The 17002-nt window shown below is 43.2% G+C and overlaps 1 protein-coding gene across 1 annotated transcript in view; it reads left to right on the forward strand.

The window, feature by feature from the left end:
• ATP8B1 (ATPase, aminophospholipid transporter, class I, type 8B, member 1) overlaps nt 1-17002 on the forward strand; it is a 24863-nt gene that overhangs the window by 5115 nt on the left and 2746 nt on the right. Inside the window, exons 3-24 of the mRNA XM_010003655.1 lie at nt 165-278; nt 730-828; nt 943-1004; nt 1445-1517; nt 1610-1680; nt 2907-2989; nt 4470-4628; nt 4783-4871; nt 5172-5362; nt 6243-6451; nt 7236-7279; nt 7426-7582; nt 8479-8667; nt 9391-9503; nt 9871-10035; nt 10396-10507; nt 11643-11718; nt 12532-12664; nt 13583-13868; nt 14591-14814; nt 15961-16044; nt 16968-17002. The exon at nt 16968-17002 is cut by the window's right edge and continues 229 nt beyond it. Coding sequence (XP_010001957.1) covers nt 165-278; nt 730-828; nt 943-1004; nt 1445-1517; nt 1610-1680; nt 2907-2989; nt 4470-4628; nt 4783-4871; nt 5172-5362; nt 6243-6451; nt 7236-7279; nt 7426-7582; nt 8479-8667; nt 9391-9503; nt 9871-10035; nt 10396-10507; nt 11643-11718; nt 12532-12664; nt 13583-13868; nt 14591-14814; nt 15961-16044; nt 16968-17002 — 2768 coding nt within the window. The remainder of the gene's footprint in view (nt 1-164; nt 279-729; nt 829-942; nt 1005-1444; nt 1518-1609; nt 1681-2906; nt 2990-4469; nt 4629-4782; nt 4872-5171; nt 5363-6242; nt 6452-7235; nt 7280-7425; nt 7583-8478; nt 8668-9390; nt 9504-9870; nt 10036-10395; nt 10508-11642; nt 11719-12531; nt 12665-13582; nt 13869-14590; nt 14815-15960; nt 16045-16967) is intronic.

Consider the following 17002-nt stretch of genomic DNA (forward strand, 5'->3'; position numbering starts at 1 on the left):
GCAGGACTGTGCCCTGTGTTAAACTGCTGAGGGAAAAGCACAACTCCAACAAAGTTGATAGGAAAGATATCACTAGCAAAATGCTTTACTTAAAAATATGCACTGTACATTTGCAATGTAAGAAGAATCTGTTGTTGTGGATGACACTTCGTTTTCTTCCATAGGGAAATGCAATTAAGACATACAAGTACAACCCTTTCACTTTCCTACCACTGAATCTGTTTGAGCAGTTTAAAAGAGCAGCCAACTTCTATTTCCTTGTCCTTCTCATTCTGCAGGTAAGAGAGGGAATGAAGTGAGTGTGAGGTGCTGACCCACTAAGCTGCCACAGCTCAGTGCTGACCTGCAGGGGCTGTATCTGACCTCCTGCAGGAGCTCTGCCCAGCATAACAGAAATGTGGGAACACCTGCATGAGCCTTGTATGTTGCGGAGTTAATGAATTTCATGGGGAAAATATGTTCCTTTTGCTCTGTAAAACACTATGGCCTTAAGTTCCACTCATGAATCAGAAGCTCCAACAGGAAATACAATCAACTGCAATTAAAGAGAAGCCAATGCTGAGGGATCAAACTCTACCCCAAAAGCTTTGTTCATCTTCACACCCTGACTTAGAATGCTGTCTCTGATGTATTTGTTTTCTTTCTTATGTTATACTCAGATCATTATTAAATGTCTCAGAGCTGAGCCTGAGTGATAATCCTGTATTGAACTGATTTTGTCTTTTGTAGTCGATTCCCCAGATAACTACCCTGTCCTGGTACACAACACTGGTGCCCTTACTCTTGGTGCTGGGAATAACTGCAATCAAAGACCTAGTGGATGACATTGTAAGAAACATGTTTTGTTGCTACTAAAAGCCAAAAAACCCAACAACCCAGTGTTGTTCATGCCTTTCACTGTGACACACAGTAGGGAGTATATTCTCTGCTCCTGGTTTTCAGGCTCGCCACAGGATGGACAACGAGGTTAATAACAGGACATGTGAAGTGATCCGGGATGGAAGGTTTGTACTGTTCCCTTCCTCACCCTGTAAATACTGCTTGTTGTGGTACCCAGGTTCATCACAGGTCTTACCCATAGCTGATGGGGAAAGTTCAGCTCTTTGTCCTCTAGCATTCCACATGTCTGTTTGAACACCTGATTGAAAATGAAAGATAATTGCCCAAAGGATTAATTTAAACTGAACCCTGTGGCACTAAATCTGTGCTAAGAGCAACTTCTTTTGAGAAAAGGACAGAAATTAATTTATAGGTGAAGAGGGAAGAGAAGTAGGTTTGCTTCTAAGTTACAGACCCCCAACTAAATTGTAGTTACCAAAAAGAAAACCCACACCTTACCAAGATGTAATGTTTCTGTAGTAAGGAAAGTTTGATATTTCAAGATGTATAGAGTGCATAGTGTTCTAGATTAAACAGTAATGTTATTAAACTATCTTGATATTAGGTTCAAAAACACAAAATGGAAAGATATTAAAGTTGGCGATATCATTCGTCTGAAGAAAAATACTTTCATTCCTGTAAGTGCTTTGGCTATATTTGCTTTCTCCTTCTGCAGAGTTCTGTGAGAATCTTGACTTGGGTTTATTTGTTGCTTATTTATTTGTTCTAGGCTGATATTTTGCTGCTATCCAGCTCAGAACCAAACAGCCTCTGCTATGTAGAGACAGCTGAACTGGATGGGTAAGGCCTTACTTAAGGATTTCTGGGGTTTAGTTTTGGCTTACAGGTAAAAGAGCAAGTGTGTATTCCAGACTCTGCCTGTCATTTGTCATGCCAAACCTGGAAAACCATGTCCCATTTTTGATTCCCACAATTGAAGCATCATTAAAAAGTGGTGAAGGTCCACTGGAGTGCCACAGCGGTCTGAAATGTTGGAGAGCATGACATATGAAGAGAGGGTGAAGGACTTGGATTTATCCAGCCTGGAGAAGGGCTATTTAATCAGTCTTCCAGTATCTCAAAGATAGAGAAGACCCTCTTTTCACAGGGATGCAGACTGACAGGATAAGTAACTCCAGAGGAAACCGTCTGCATTCAAGAACAATTTTTCTCATGGTGGACAATTTTTACCATTGGAATAGGTTGCCCAGAGAAGTGCTGGAATTTCCCACACTGGAAACAGTCAAGGCTTGGCTTACCAGGGCCCTGGATAACCTCATCTAATGTCCTGCTTCCCACAGGAGGTTGGGCTGCTGACTACCAGAGGTCTCTTCCAACACAAACTTTTCTAGGGTTTTAAACATTTCCTATTCCTTGCCAGTGGGAAAAGAAAAATTCACATTTTTTCTGTGGAAGTTCGCATAGAAGCTGCTTAGAGAGCATAAATCTTACTGTCTCTGTCATGTTGGTTTGTAAACATTGGTTTAGTTCATGTTGACAGAAGAGCTGGTGCTGAAATCTGTAGAGGGGTCTGTGATAACACACACACCTCAACTGAGAAGGTGAAATGTTCCTTTTTCTGGATGAGGGGTATATTCCTCACTCAGTCTTTAGTAATCTGAAAAATGATGACTTACAACATTGTGCAAAATAAGAATGTTTGTGTTGCAAGAGGTCTTTTCTCTATTAGAGCTTTGAACAGTATTGGTTAGTAAATTTGCTTTCAAATAACCATTACTTCAATCTTAATTATTGCATTAGTAGAGCACTGATTCTCAGAAGCTTCACTTACCTGCAGTGAGCAGAGGTAGAGGGTGAGATTTCACTAGTGGAGAAAAGCAGCCAGGGTGAGAACTGGGCAGGTGGGTCGTGGTACTTTCATGTCCCTGCAGACACAAGGCTCTGCATTGCTTCCACTTAGGAGGTTGGTACCTGTGGAATATTGATTTGCTTCATTTAACTGTGTTCAAATTTCTTTCCTGTATCTTCATTTTTAATAAAATGACCTTTTTATCCTTTCTTCTTAGTGAGACTAATTTAAAATTCAAAATGGCCCTTGAGGTAACACACAGATACCTTCAAGAAGAAAGTGCAATGGCAGACTTTAATGGTTAGTGGAGTTATTTTCTTACAACTATTCAAATATTGCTCAAGCATTTGCAGTCCAAGCAAATAAATCAGGGATGAGGACAGAAGCATTGCCAGTGATGCTTGTGGTCCTGGAGTTAGTGGCTTCCTGGCTTTTGCCAGCAGGCAGCTCAAAGGAAGCTGCTGTCTGGAGAGGAGACCTTTGCCATGAATGAGCTCCTGCACACTGAGCAGAGATGTTGGAGCCCTTTATTAGTGTTTGCCTGCCTGTTTGCTCTTGAAAAAAGTGTTTGCAGTTGGGATGGGACCTGGAAAATACCTTCTGTTGCCCTTTTCATATTTCTCATTAGGGTCTAGCTGCTTTGTGTGTGTGTGTTTTGGAAACCTGAAGGGGAGAAATCTCTTCTCTTACCAAGATCTGTCACAAGGTTTTATCTCAAGCTGATTTTTTAGCAATCTTAAAATTGCAAAAGCTTAAAAATAAAAGAGGAAAAAAAAAAATACTTACAGCAGAGTGCATGGAGAAGTGACCAAGTAGGCACTGCTCCTGGTTTCTTCCATTGTGAGGACTGAGGAACCTAAAATTAAATAAGCAACTGATAAATTAAAAGCAAACAGAAGGAAAATGCTTTTTCACACAATACTTAATTAAGCTAAAATTCACAGTCTGCCAAAGGATGCTTGGGATGTAAAAACTTTGTGCTTTCAAAGAAGATCCCTTGAGCAGATTTCTGTGGAAGGAGAGGAGAGCTTGCTCACAAAGACACCAGCTCTGCTTCAGGAGAGCTGGTGGCTGCAACTTCCTGGGAGACTGGGAGCCTTTCAGTGGCCCATGCCTGGAACCCTGCTGCTGTTGCACACCCACCAGTCCTCGTGAGACTGGGTCAGGGCTAGAGACAGCAGAGCCCTGGCCTGGCCTGGAACTGCCACCCTGTCCTGTGAGGCAATTGGCAGCTTTGCTGACATTCACATTCATTTATTAATTTCTGAAGCATGTGTTTGATAATGGTAAGAGCAGCATGAACCAAAGTTTCAGGATGAGCTCAGGTTTGGGGATGGAAATGCAAATGCAGCAACATATTTTGTGAAGGCTGTTTTTCCCTTGGAGCTCGTTGCTAGTAAGTCTTCAGTGGCACAGGGTAAGCTCCAGAGAGACACATGCTCTTGTAGGCAGGTCCTTAAGAAACCCTGACAAATGTTAAAGGAAAAGGTGAACAAGTGTCCTGTGAGGCAGCAAATGCTGTGTGCACTGGCCTTGGGGCAGAAATCAATTATTTCTGCTACTTCAGCCTGGAAAGCAAAATGCCAGCCTAAGACACCATATTTAAAATGCCACCAACACAGCACTGAGTATTTGTACACCCTAAATTTCAAAGAGGTTGTTTATTCAGAACATGCATTTTCCCAATTCAAAAGCCTTATGGGGTAAAATGACCTGTGCGGTGGGTACAAGTCAGTGCCTTTTTATTCAATTCTTGTATATTCTTCTCCCATCTTTTCAGGCATGATTGAATGTGAGGAACCCAACAACCGTCTGGATAAGTTTGCAGGAACATTGTTCTGGAGAAACACAAGTTACCCACTGGATGCTGATAAGATTTTATTGCGTGGGTGTAAAATCAGGAATACAGACTTCTGCCATGGGGTGGTGATATTTGCAGGTATTTAGGAGTTGACCACATGTTTTATTAACTGACTGAGGCATGACACCTTTATCTTACAAACAGCAACTGTGTTTTATGCTCCAGTTTTGCAAAATGGTAATTCCAGCACTTGTTCAGGTATTGTAGTGGTTTTTTTTGTCTTTATTTTTAGGGGCTGATACAAAAATAATGAAAAACAGCGGCAAGACAAGATTTAAAAGGACAAAAATTGACTCCCTCATGAATTACATGGTTTACACTGTAAGCCTTTTTGCTTAGAATTCAGATGTTTGAGTTCTTTTTTCAGTGGATAGAGTGAATGCAAATTTAGGAAAGTTTTTCTCTTCTGGTGTAGTAAGTGTGTTTCCATGTTGGTTTGAGGTGATGGGTGGGGATGCAGGAGGAGGGAATGTGGAAAGGGGCCTGGGTATTGGCAGAACAGACCATTCGGTGGGAGAAGCCTGCTCACCCTTACTTACAAATGCATGTCACAGTGTTTGAGCTTTGGGGTTAGCTCAAGGCTGTGTTCCCTGAGTGCCTTAGGCCCTGTACACCCTGCAGATTTTCGTGATGCTCATCCTGCTGTCAGCTGGGCTGGCCATTGGACACACCTACTGGGAGCAGCAGGTGGGCAACGTCTCCTGGTACCTCTACGACGCAGAGGACTTCAGCTTCCCATACCGGGGCTTCCTCAACTTCTGGGGGTACCTCATTGTTCTCAACACCATGGTGCCCATCTCCCTCTATGTCAGGTTGGTAAATGCCAGGGCCTTTAACAGCTGAACTGGTGACAGGGTTGAACTACTTAACTTGTGGATTAATAGTGGATGGACTGAATTGTCCACTGGTGGCAACAAGTGCAGCTTCATCTTGGATTGGAAAGCACGTTAGTTCTCTGTCTTACTGAGCATCTATTGGGTGCACTCACCTTCTTCACTGAGGTTTCACAAGAAAGCCATCTCCATTGCTTTCATATAAATTAATCAGGCAGGGATCTTTGACTCACAATTTCAAGATACCAAGATTTTCTTACAGTATTGAGCACATCTGCTCTATACTTTCACTAAGGAAAGGGTTCTTCCAAGCAATGATCTCTGACAAAACTGGAGACTTGATCCTTCCAGTATTTTTCTTCTCAGTCTATCTCTGCAATCACAGTGCATGAAGGAAACTACTTAACAAATTAATATGAAAATGGAAAATTAATACTTTCCAGATTTCTTCCCAATAAAAGAGGCCTTATTCCTCCATGCAGTGTGAATAGTTTTGCCTGCCTGTAACATACTTGAAGCCATCCAGCTTCCTACTCACATTTCTGCAAACTGCACTGAAAATGCTGTTCCCACATGGGATTCTGTCACATCTTTGGGCTTGATAAGGGCCTAAGGGGCTTTTCTCCAGTTACTCTGGTGGTGTTGAGGCTGAGCTGTGGGGTCCCACGGCTGCTGAGTGGCCTGTGTCGGATTGATGGGGCTACCTAATGTGCTGGGATATGTAATTGCTTTGTCCTAAGCTCCTGGTCTGTAAAGGCAGTTTGAGTCCCAGAAAACAGTCCCCTGGATCTGAGATTATGTCATGATTTTGGATGCGAAATGCAGCTGGGAGTGATGAAATTAATTTCATTTCATGTAGCGTTGAAGTGATTCGTTTAGGCCAAAGCTACTTCATCAACTGGGACCTGCAAATGTATTACCCTGAGAAGGACACTCCTGCAAAGGCCAGAACCACCACACTGAATGAGCAGCTGGGGCAGATCCAGTACATCTTCTCTGACAAGACAGGAACTCTTACACAGAACATCATGACGTTCAAAAAATGCTGCATCAACGGCCAAAGATACGGTGAGTCTGTGCCCCCTGCTGTGCTCTGCATGTGACAGCAGCTCTGGTCTGTGACAGGAGCACAGAGAACACCCTGCACAAATGAGCCCGAGCTGTGAGGCTGGTCTGCACATGAGTTTTCTTAGCCTCTGCTGATCTGCCACAATTTAGCCCTGGCACTGAGTAAAGATCCAGTAAGATTTAATTGTTGGGGTTTTCCCCTTTAAAAAGGGGGAAACTGATGGATTTGGGAGGAAAGCTCCCAGTAGAAAAATCAGAAATAAGTAATTTACAGAATGCTTTGCTTTTGGTAGAAGTGCTTCGGGTACAGAATTAATCTAGAAACAAGTAAGAACAGCAGTTTTTCATATCAGTGTTGGTGACTTCCATTTCCAACCTTGTCTGGATTTCAGTAGTTAGAATCCACAGCATGTGTGCTCCAGAACTCCTGTTTGGTCAGCTCAGGTAACAAAGACATACTGTGCCAATGTCTAGTGCTTTTAAATCATCCTGCCTCTGAAGAGGGGTGAGGAGTTTCTGACAGTGAAAGTTGTTTCAAGCCAACATGGATGTTTTATGACAATTCCACAGAAAGTTTTTTATCTTGTATTTGCTTTGGTGTCACTAGCTTACAAAGGTACAGCAGCTGTGAAGTAATTTAGTTGTTTGGTTTTTTAAAAAAATAAATATCTGAGCTGTTCTAGTGCACTAGGTATTGTATATATATATATTTACTTTGTGAATGAGTTGTAAAAACTTGGTTATTCTGTCCTGTGCCTTCTAATGGATGGTGCTTGTCCTGCAGGAGACTGTCGGGATGCAGCAGGGCAGCTGCAGAGCCACCCAGAGGTAGGTCGGTCTGGCCTGGCGCTGGAGTCCCCAGGGGCTGCAGAATGGGGAATGTTCCCTTGCCAAAGCATGGAGAGATGCAGGTAGGCACAAAGCAGTGGCACAGGAGATAACCCAAACTCTCTCCTCTTCTGTTTCCTAAGCAGCAAGTGGATTTCAGCTGGAACAGGTATGCAGATGAGAAGTTCTTGTTCTATGATCATTATCTGCTAGAGCAAATAAAATCTGGAAAGGAGCCAGAAATTCAGAAGTTCTTCTTTCTGCTTGCCATTTGTCACACAGTCATGGTTGACACTTCTGATGGTTAGTATGTTTGTTTGGTTTTTTCTCGTGTAAAGGAAAGAACTCAGTTGCACAAGGGAGAGGTCCAAAGTCCAATCCCAGAGTCCCTGTCCCAGTCCCATAGTGAGGAGTGTGAGGCTGCTTTTGGAAATTAAACAAAAGCAGGAGCTGGTGCTATTCCCTGTGCTGAACTGATCTGAGCCTTTATGGAAGGAGGACTGTCTTTATGACAGTGACAGTTGTGGCAAATACATGTCTTAATAACAGTAGATTTAGAAAGGTAGGAACAGTTTATACAGGGGTCTTGTGTTTTCATGTTACAGGTATTCTACCTGTTCAAATGCATCCTTAAAATCTCCAAAGCACAAACCTCAAATAAAATTATAATGACATAGCACAGTCTCTGCTTCCACACATGTGTGTGAAAATACAAACACATTTGGAAACTTGTTTTCAGTGTGGAAAACCAAGTGTTTGCAGCAGAAGGGCTTCATGTTCTTACTCCTCAGCCCCACAGACATGTATAAATCATGTATGTCTGTCCTAAGAGTACTGGCAGCAAATAACCAAAGAGAACAACAAAAAATGTGGCAGAAGCTAAATTTAGAGGTGAATGGCTATTGAAGAATTCATTAATGTGAAAGATAAGGTTGGAAGAGTCAATTAAAACATTGACAGGTGACACTGCTTTACTCCCATCTTTGCAAGACCTCTGTGAAACCAGCATTCACCTGTCCCTTTTTGCTCTTCCTGCTCTTCCCATTTCTACTACATTGTATTGGTGTCTGTGGTCAAGGATTTGGAGCTTCCTTTGAAAATACTTAAATTAATGTATTAAGAAATAAATATCTTTAAGTTCTGTTTGTTTTGAGACAGAGAAATTACAGGCTTCACATGTGACTCTTCCCACGGTCCAGGTCAGCTCTATTACCAAGCAGCTTCCCCGGATGAAGGGGCCCTGGTCACAGCAGCCAGAAACTTTGGCTATGTCTTCCTTTCCCGAACACAAAATACCATCACCCTCAGTGAGATGGGGACTGAGAGAACTTACGACGTGCTGGCCATCCTGGACTTCAACAGTGACAGGAAGCGGATGTCTGTCCTCTGTGAGTGAGGCAGCACTTGAGGGGCGGGAGTGAGGGTAGGGCTGGAGTCCTGCATTGCAGTTGGTAGCACACTCCTGGGGCAGATCTTCAGCCACATTGCTCTGGAAAGCAAAAGAGAGGCTTTGACGTTAGGTGCACATGTGCCTGCCAGGCAGCCCTGGGGCTCAGATATGGCCTATCCTGAAGACAGACTTGGATCCCTTTAGTGGAGTCATATAAGTGTGAAGAAATGCTGCAAAGATGATTTATTCCCCTTTGTGCCCAGAGAATAAACAAGCTGTGTGTTCCTCTAGCTACTGGAACACTAGGTGTGCAGGCTGAGGGGTAAACAGCTCTTTGGTTTTGATTTGAACTATCTGTAAAGAAATCAGTCTTGAATCAGTCAGACATCCGTTGGTTTTAAGGCTGTGATTATGGTCATCATGTCTCTAGTGTGTGTCTGCCCAGCTCCTATGGGCAAGTGAGGGATTAACACTGTATGAACCATTATAAAAACATAATCTTTTGGAGTTTTTAAATATCCTGTCCTGTCATGAAAGATCAGAGGAGATGCACTTGTCAGCCAGGTTACTTAATTGAACGATATTAGAGAAGATGAAGGAGAAAAATGATTGTGTAGTTGTGGTACTCAAGAGTAGTAGACTGAAAAATCAAATCCAAAACTGTTCCTGTGATTAAATGCACTCTAAGATTTTGTCTCACCTCTCACATTTTACTCTACAGTAAGAGAAGCAGATGGAAACATAAGGCTATATTGTAAGGGAGCTGATACAGTAATTTATGAACGGTTACACCCAAGGAATCCAAAGAAAGAAGCTACAGAAGAAGCACTAGATGTAAGTTTGTATTTTATATGCTGCATTTAATTAAAAAATTGCTTAGTTCTTACTATAACCCCATTTTATTAGTTTCCTTTTACTATTAAAACAAATGCAGACTTATAATCTACAAGTTCCAAACCTGAGAAATAATCAAAGCAATATAAGTTTTTTTTGTCTGCTCTTACTTAATTTTTGGCATTTCTGAGTTGTCCAGGATTAATTGTGCAGTCAGATTTGTGTTATCAGAGTTACCAAATGCTCATGATCTTAACTCCTTATGTTTGGATTGCAGATGAAGTGTTTTGTTTCATGGATTTGTTGGGGTTTTTTATTATTTTACTGTTTTTTACAGTGGATATGTTTTTTTTAAAATATTTTTCAGATTTTTGCAAATGAAACTCTTAGGACACTCTGTCTGTGCTACAGAGACATTAGTCATGAGGAATTTGAAGCATGGAACAAAAAGTTCATGGAGGCCAGTGTAGCTGCAACTAATCGGGATGAAGCTCTGGACAAAGTATATGAGGAAATAGAAAAAAACTTGATCGTAAGTCAAGCTTTAAATGTTTAGTGCACTTTTTACTCTGTTTTGAAAATAAGTTCTCCTTGATTTTGAGAGCATTTTGATTTAAATCTTCGCAGTATTTGATTTGCTTTGACCCATGCCAAATGTTAGTGCTGAATAGAATGGAGATGTGTTTTAGCACCTTCATTTCAGTGTGGTCACTTCTCTATGCAGGATTTTGCCTTTTCTCAGTTCTTAGCTTAAGCTCTACCTTGGCTGCAAGACATCCAGAATAGCTTCACTGTCCACTGAAAATGAGTCTGTTTTCTATACATATATACTACATGTTGTACCTTTTACTCCATGTTCCTCATACATGCCTGTATTTCAAATGCCCCCCAGCTGCTTGGTGCCACAGCTATTGAGGACAAGCTACAGGACGGAGTTCCAGAAACGATTTCCAAACTTTCAAAAGCAGACATTAAAATCTGGGTGCTTACTGGTGACAAAAAAGGTGAGTTTCCTTCCAGCCAAAGAGCTAGTAAAAGGGTAAGGCTAGGACAGGAACTGGGACATATGCAGACTGGAAAGAAAGTGTATGCTTCTAGACAAGCTTAGTGTGAAATTCCATTTATATTGAAACTGGAAGAACATCTGAAATGTGCAGAATTTCATGCCAGCTGTTCCAGTCCAGAGTTACTGGATGGGTTCTTGTGGGACTCCTGTTCCTCCAACAGATTGGTTGAGGTGACTGATTTTGTACCTGTTTTCTCCAGGGAAATACCCAGCTCTGCTTTTCCCAATGCAAAGCTAATGCAGGACAACCTGCTTTTAACATCAGATTTGCTTGGCTGTGAGGGCAGGTATCAAACTTTGTCTTTTTACATTGAAAACTTACTTTTAAAAAAAAAAACCTTACTTTTCAAAACTTAATTTTCAAAAAAATCTCCAGTGCTGCTGGAGTCCCTCTCAGAGTAATTTGCTTTTTTGGTAGTTGCTCGCCTGTAGTTCAGCAGCACATTTTGTTAATTCAGTTTAAAAAATGGCATTGAATCTGTAAGTAAGGATTGCTGTTGTGCAGCCTGGGTGGAGGAGCAGCCAGAGCAACAGCAGCCCAGGCTGGAGGAGCCCAGAGGGGGCTAAGCAGTGTGGCTCAGCCTGTGCTGACTCCTGCAGAACCTTTGCGGGGGTGGCTCTCTGACAGGCAGGTAGCAGCTCCACCATCAAGTTCAATAGGCCCTGCTAGATCTTTTTCCCACAAATTGTTCAATAGACTTTTCCAGGCCCATAACAGCTTTTGTATTCAAAACCTCTGGTGACAATGCATTCCACCCTAGGCATGTACATTTCATAGAAAATGTTGCACAGGAAATCTAATGCCCTGTTGCTGACTTTTAATCCATTGCCCACTGAGCCTTCATTGCCACACAGTTTTAGTACAGATAACTAACAAGTATTCCCCAGCCTCTCTGTGCTATGCATGAATTTTTTTTTTCCTGTACATCCACATTAGTAATGAAATGAAACTTATAATTCTGAAACATAACTTCAAAAATTACCCAAGAGGACTTCAGGTATTTCTGGCTGCTTCTAACAGTTACTCATGACAGAACTTAGAGTAAATACTTCCCTCTTTTATTTTATTGTAGAAACTGCTGAAAATATCGGATTTTCATGTGAACTCATAACAGATGAAACAACAATCTGCTATGGAGAAGATATCAGGCAAGTGAAAAGCACAAGGGATTTATTTTGTGGGACTGACAAATGTTCAATTTTTTAAATTAACCCAGGAATAACATTAGTTTATCCCACAGTGGCTCTGCAATAACTGAACAGTATGTTTTGGCAGTAGCTCAGCTGCACATTGTCTGTTTCTTTGCTTTTTCATGGAAATGTAATTTTACAAGGCAGGCCCTTAACTGTGGACAAAGGTGGTGATAGCCTGTTCGCAGGAGGTTTTACATTCTAGGGCAACAACTGTTGACATTGAACTGAAGCTGTAGTTCAGACAAGTCTGGAGCCCACCTGGAGTGGGCTAAGCAGATCTCTTCCCTAATCCAGACCTTGAGTAGTTGCCAGGTTTTGCTCTGGCTGCCTGTCTCTGGACTCCAGCATTACTCCAGCTGCCCTTTCCCCCTCTCCCGTGCTCCTGCGTGCAGCACAGACCTGTGCTATAAAAACACAGTGGATCACAAAGTATTCAAAGCTTAGTCATATAGAATGTGCCAAAATGGTTAGACCCAAAGAAAAGCAATGTGGGGCTGAAGAAGAACTAAGGCCTTGTAACACTGTCACCATTATTCCTGAGTCATTTCCCCAAACTTTTCCTTACTAGCAAAATAGCAATGATATGAAGCCAGCGTGAGCCTCTTTTCACTGGTGCTGTAGCACTGCTGAGAACATCAACTAACATATGGCCAAAAAAGTCCTTGCAGCATGTCTTGTACTTCTTTCTCACAGATATTCTGTCTGGGACTCATGTAGCTTGAGTTTTATCCTCGGTGGCTCTATAACAGTATCCACCTCTCTTTCCAGTTCTCTTCTTCAGACCAGGTTGGAAAACCAGAGGAACAGAGCTGCATCAAGTACCCCTTCCTCCCTAAGAATGACCGAGCCCTTCTTTCAGGGCAGTAGAGATCGTGCTTTAATAATCACTGGTTCCTGGTTGGTATGTACAGAAAATACTCTCCTGAGTATCTGAGATTTTGGGGGTACCACCAACTCCTGGTGTTCTTCACGGAGGACTCTGTTAATTTGTCTGCTTCACTAAACCAATTGATGAATATCTTTAGGCCATTGCGCTGCCAGTTGAACACATCTGTTTGAGATTTACTTTCAGAAATAGTTTTGGTTTTGAAGGTTGAAAATACTGCTCAATAACATAAGGAATGTCTTGGGCCTTTCTAGTCACCCTGGCAGCTGCCATCCAAGTAAAGCCAAGCCTCTGCAGAAGCACAGTCTGATTTTCAGCATGTTTATTCTTTGTGGGGGTTGGGGTCTAATGGAGGAAAAATGAGAGAGATCCTGCCAGTGCTGCAGGCTGCTGGCTTCAGGACAGCACAGGAATGGGGCTTGGAACGAGACAGGGGAGTGAAAGGATAGAAACAAAAGACAAGTTTCCTGCTCAGTCCTGCAACTGAATACTCCCACAGGAGCCTGGAGAGCAGAAAAGAGCTGTTAGTAGAGAGCTGACTAGCAGTGATTCAGAGACTGTCACCCACCTCTTACAGACACCTGCAAAGGAGAAGGTCCAGTGAGCAGCCAAGGACCCTCTGCCATATTTCAGCATTCCAGCCCCAAACCTTTATTTAGGATAAAGTACATCTGTGCATAGGCCCAGGAAGCAGACTGGGGATGCCTAGAGGAAATCTAGCAGGAGCATCAGATTTTGCTTTTGTGAATCCCACCAAGTACATTCTTTTCATTGTTCCCATAACTCTTTGTTCATTCCTCTGCACAAGCATTTTATTACAATGCTGTAAATGGGTGGTGGGAGCATAATGAGGCTAAGGGTGTTGTACAGGCAGTCCATGGAGTGTCATTTGGAATAATGCAGAAAGGAACATAGAGTATGTTTGTTACACAGAATGAAATCCTGCTAGAGAAGAAAAAGAAGAAGAAGAAACTGAAGCTGAAATTCCCCAGAACAGCAGAAGAGGAAAAAAAGCAAAGTGAGAAGAGAAGAAGGGCTGAAGCCTACAAGGAACAGCAGCAGAAGAACTTTGTGGACTTGGCCTGTGAGTGCAGGGCAGTGATTTGCTGTCGAGTGACTCCAAAGCAGAAAGCCATGGTGGTGGATCTGGTGAAGAAGTACAAGAAGGCCGTCACACTGGCAATTGGGGATGGTGCCAATGATGTGAACATGATTAAAAGTAAGGCAGCTGGAAAACTCCTCCTGGTGGTAAAGATCTCTTCTGAGTGCCCTTCTGCTGTCTCTTCACTATTTCTCATTGCTCAGAAGACTCTGCCCTCTGTTTCATTGCCCACACTCACGTCATTTGGCTTTTGTTGGCTTCTCTGCCTGTGCTTTCCCTCTCTGAGGAAGCCCTCTATGAAATGGTTAGTAGATTTTGCTGCTGCACTCGAGCTCTTTCAGTAAACATCCCCTGAGAAGGCACTCGCATTACACTTGTTACTGTGCTGTGGGTTACAAAGTGGAACATAAAGAACAAAGCAGCAGCTCAGCTGCCCCTTGCTTGGAGGTGTTAGCTGTTCTGTACTACAGCAGAGCTCCCTGAACAGCTTCCTGGGAAGTCCCAGTGAGAAAGAAGCTTCTGGGACACGGTTTATGTTAGGAGTGTGTTTGTGAACTGCCCAACCAGTTTGTTCAGGGGCTACTTGCTCTGTCTCTTTGCTCAGTTCTCCCTTGGCCAGATTTCCCAGTGCCCATTCTGGCAGAACAAGCAGTGAGACTCCAAGTGCAGATGGGGCTGTGGGCAGCACAGAGCAGGGCAGGGGGGCTCAGGCCCTGTTCTGTCAGTCTCTGTGCAGCCTTGGAGCTGCACGCAGAGAGTGGGGCTGGGGGATTTCTTCTCGGTCCCATCATTCCTTTCCCCTGTCCAATTAGAATGTGGTGTTTGTTTCCTTATCTCAGCTGCCCACATTGGAGTTGGAATCAGTGGCCAAGAAGGGATGCAGGCTGTCATGTCCAGTGACTACTCCTTTGGGCAGTTCCGCTATCTCCAGAGGCTGCTGCTGGTCCACGGACGTTGGTCTTACATTAGGATGTGCAAGTTTTTAAGATATTTTTTCTACAAAAACTTTGCTTTTACACTAGTCCACATCTGGTATTCATTCTTCAGTGGCTATTCTGCCCAGGTAAGAGGCTGTACTTGTGTGTAGTATTAACAAGCAGATCCTCCTCTTCCTCAGTGCAGAGTAGCACAAACTATTCTATATTCTGAGAAGAGGTGATAACTACTGACCTAGTTAGTTACAAGCTAAGCAGTTTGTTGTGATTTCAGAACACTTAAGCCAGTATCACCATTGTATAGGGAGGAAGTGAGGCATACATTGTTATGTGGCAGTTTGGGAAAACTTTCCCAACCCTGCTCCTTCAGATATTCAGAGAATCATAGAATCATTAAGTTTGGAAGGGACCTTAAAGATCATCAAGTTCCAACTCCCCTGCCATGAGCAGGGAACTCAACCACTAGACCAGGCTGCACAAAACTTAATCCAACCTGGCCTTAAAAACCTCCAGGGATGAGGCAACAACAACCTCCCTGGGCAACCCATTCCAGTTCCTCACCACCCTCATAGTGAAAAATTTCTTCCTAATATCTAACCTAAATTTCCCCTCTCACTGTTTAAAACCATAACCCCTTGTCCTATTACTATCTTCTCTGATGAAAAGCCTCTCCCTAGCTTTCCTGTAGGCCCCTTTCAAGTACCGGAAAGTGCTCTAAGGTCTCCCCAGAGCCTTCTCTTCTCTATTCCCAGGTGAAGTGAGACAGTCCATGTATGAATCAGTGAGAAAACAAACCAAACGTTTTTTTCTCTTGAGCTGCTAGTTAGAATGGCTTGAAATGCCCTTGTTGGTACTGGCAGAGTTTGAGGTTCATGTGGTGTCAAAAGGTTGTGCTGAAAGGACTTGAAGAGCTGAGACAAACCTCCATGGGCATAACCAAGGGACAGGCAGGTGTCCCTACATGGGCCAGCATGGAGGGCCAGGGACACCGAAAGGTAGCCCAGCCTGACGTCAGTGCTGGTGCTGAGAGGGAAACTGGGGATGCATGGGACAGAGCCAAGAAGAACATAAAAAGAAACCAGGGTTCCCAGAGCTGCCCTGAGGTGCCCACCACAGCCACACATGCAGCTGCAGACCAGACTGACACCAGTGTGAGGAGTTTCAGGTCAGGGAACACTGATGGTTTGGGAGGAGCAGGGCAGCTTAATACAGGCTAAAAACAGGTATAATCCTGAAGAAATTATTAACTACTGAAACTCCTCCTCTCCCTGCAGACAGCTTATGAAGACTGGTTCATCACGCTGTACAACGTGCTGTATTCCAGCCTCCCAGTTCTGCTCGTTGGCTTGTTTGATCAGGTATTCTCCATGCTGTGAACTGCAGATAAACCCAAAGGCACCCACCATCAAATCCTTAATTACACTGGAGCTGGTTGCTTTGCCTTCTGTGCAAGGCATTTTGAGGGTTTGGTTTGGTTTTCTGGCTTAAAAAAAAGTATTCCCCTTCCCAGGGTGGGAGGTAACAAGAGGCAATAAGCAGAGGGTTGCAGAAAGTTGCCAAAGCTGAAGATGATCAGGTTAGAAGTCTCCAGTGCCAGTAGTGTTTGTTAGGAATATTTCTAAGCGCCTGCTCTCCTGTGGTATCATGCACACAGCACAGCAACAGGTGGCTTCGTTGATGGAGAAGATATTCCTTTCTCCCCTTCTGAGCTGGAAGTGCAGGGACTGCACAGTGGTGACAAAAAGTCTTGGTGTGTAGCATCTCTTTTAGTTCAGTGGGACAAGTGCTTTTGGCCTTCTCCACTTGTTCTTCCACACAAGGCTTACCTGCTGATTAGGCAAATCAGTGTGCACATCAGTGTTTCTGCTTTCCTTTGTGATAAAAGCTAATAATTTGGTATCAAATTAAGATCTCACTTGAGCATTTGTTAGAGACTTCAAGTCAGGACACGCAGTGATAGCCCCTGGCTGCTGCTTAGCCACACTGTAAGGAAAGGACTCCAACACCAGCCATGGCTGTAGGAAGCTGCAAAGCTGTGGACATTCTCAGCTTGGCAAATAAAGGGCTAGAAGCCTGGAAGCCTGGAAACAGGGTATGTGGTGGCTTTGTGAAAGATGTTCTCCATGGCTTACTCCTGCTGCCCACACTGCTCTTTGAGAGGGAAACAAAATTTGCTATTTCCTTTGGGGCATTGTAGAGTTGAGCTTCTTATTCTTCAAAGCTCACACTAAGAACGAGAAATTGCAGCAACTTGTTTTTCTCTTTTTCCCCCTTTATCAAGGATGTGAAGGACAAATTGAGTCTTCGGTTCCCTAC

Source organism: Chaetura pelagica, unplaced genomic scaffold, assembly GCF_000747805.2.
Source record: "Chaetura pelagica isolate M959 unplaced genomic scaffold, ChaPel_1.0 scaffold488, whole genome shotgun sequence".
Classification (NCBI taxonomy): Eukaryota; Metazoa; Chordata; class Aves; order Apodiformes; family Apodidae; genus Chaetura; species Chaetura pelagica.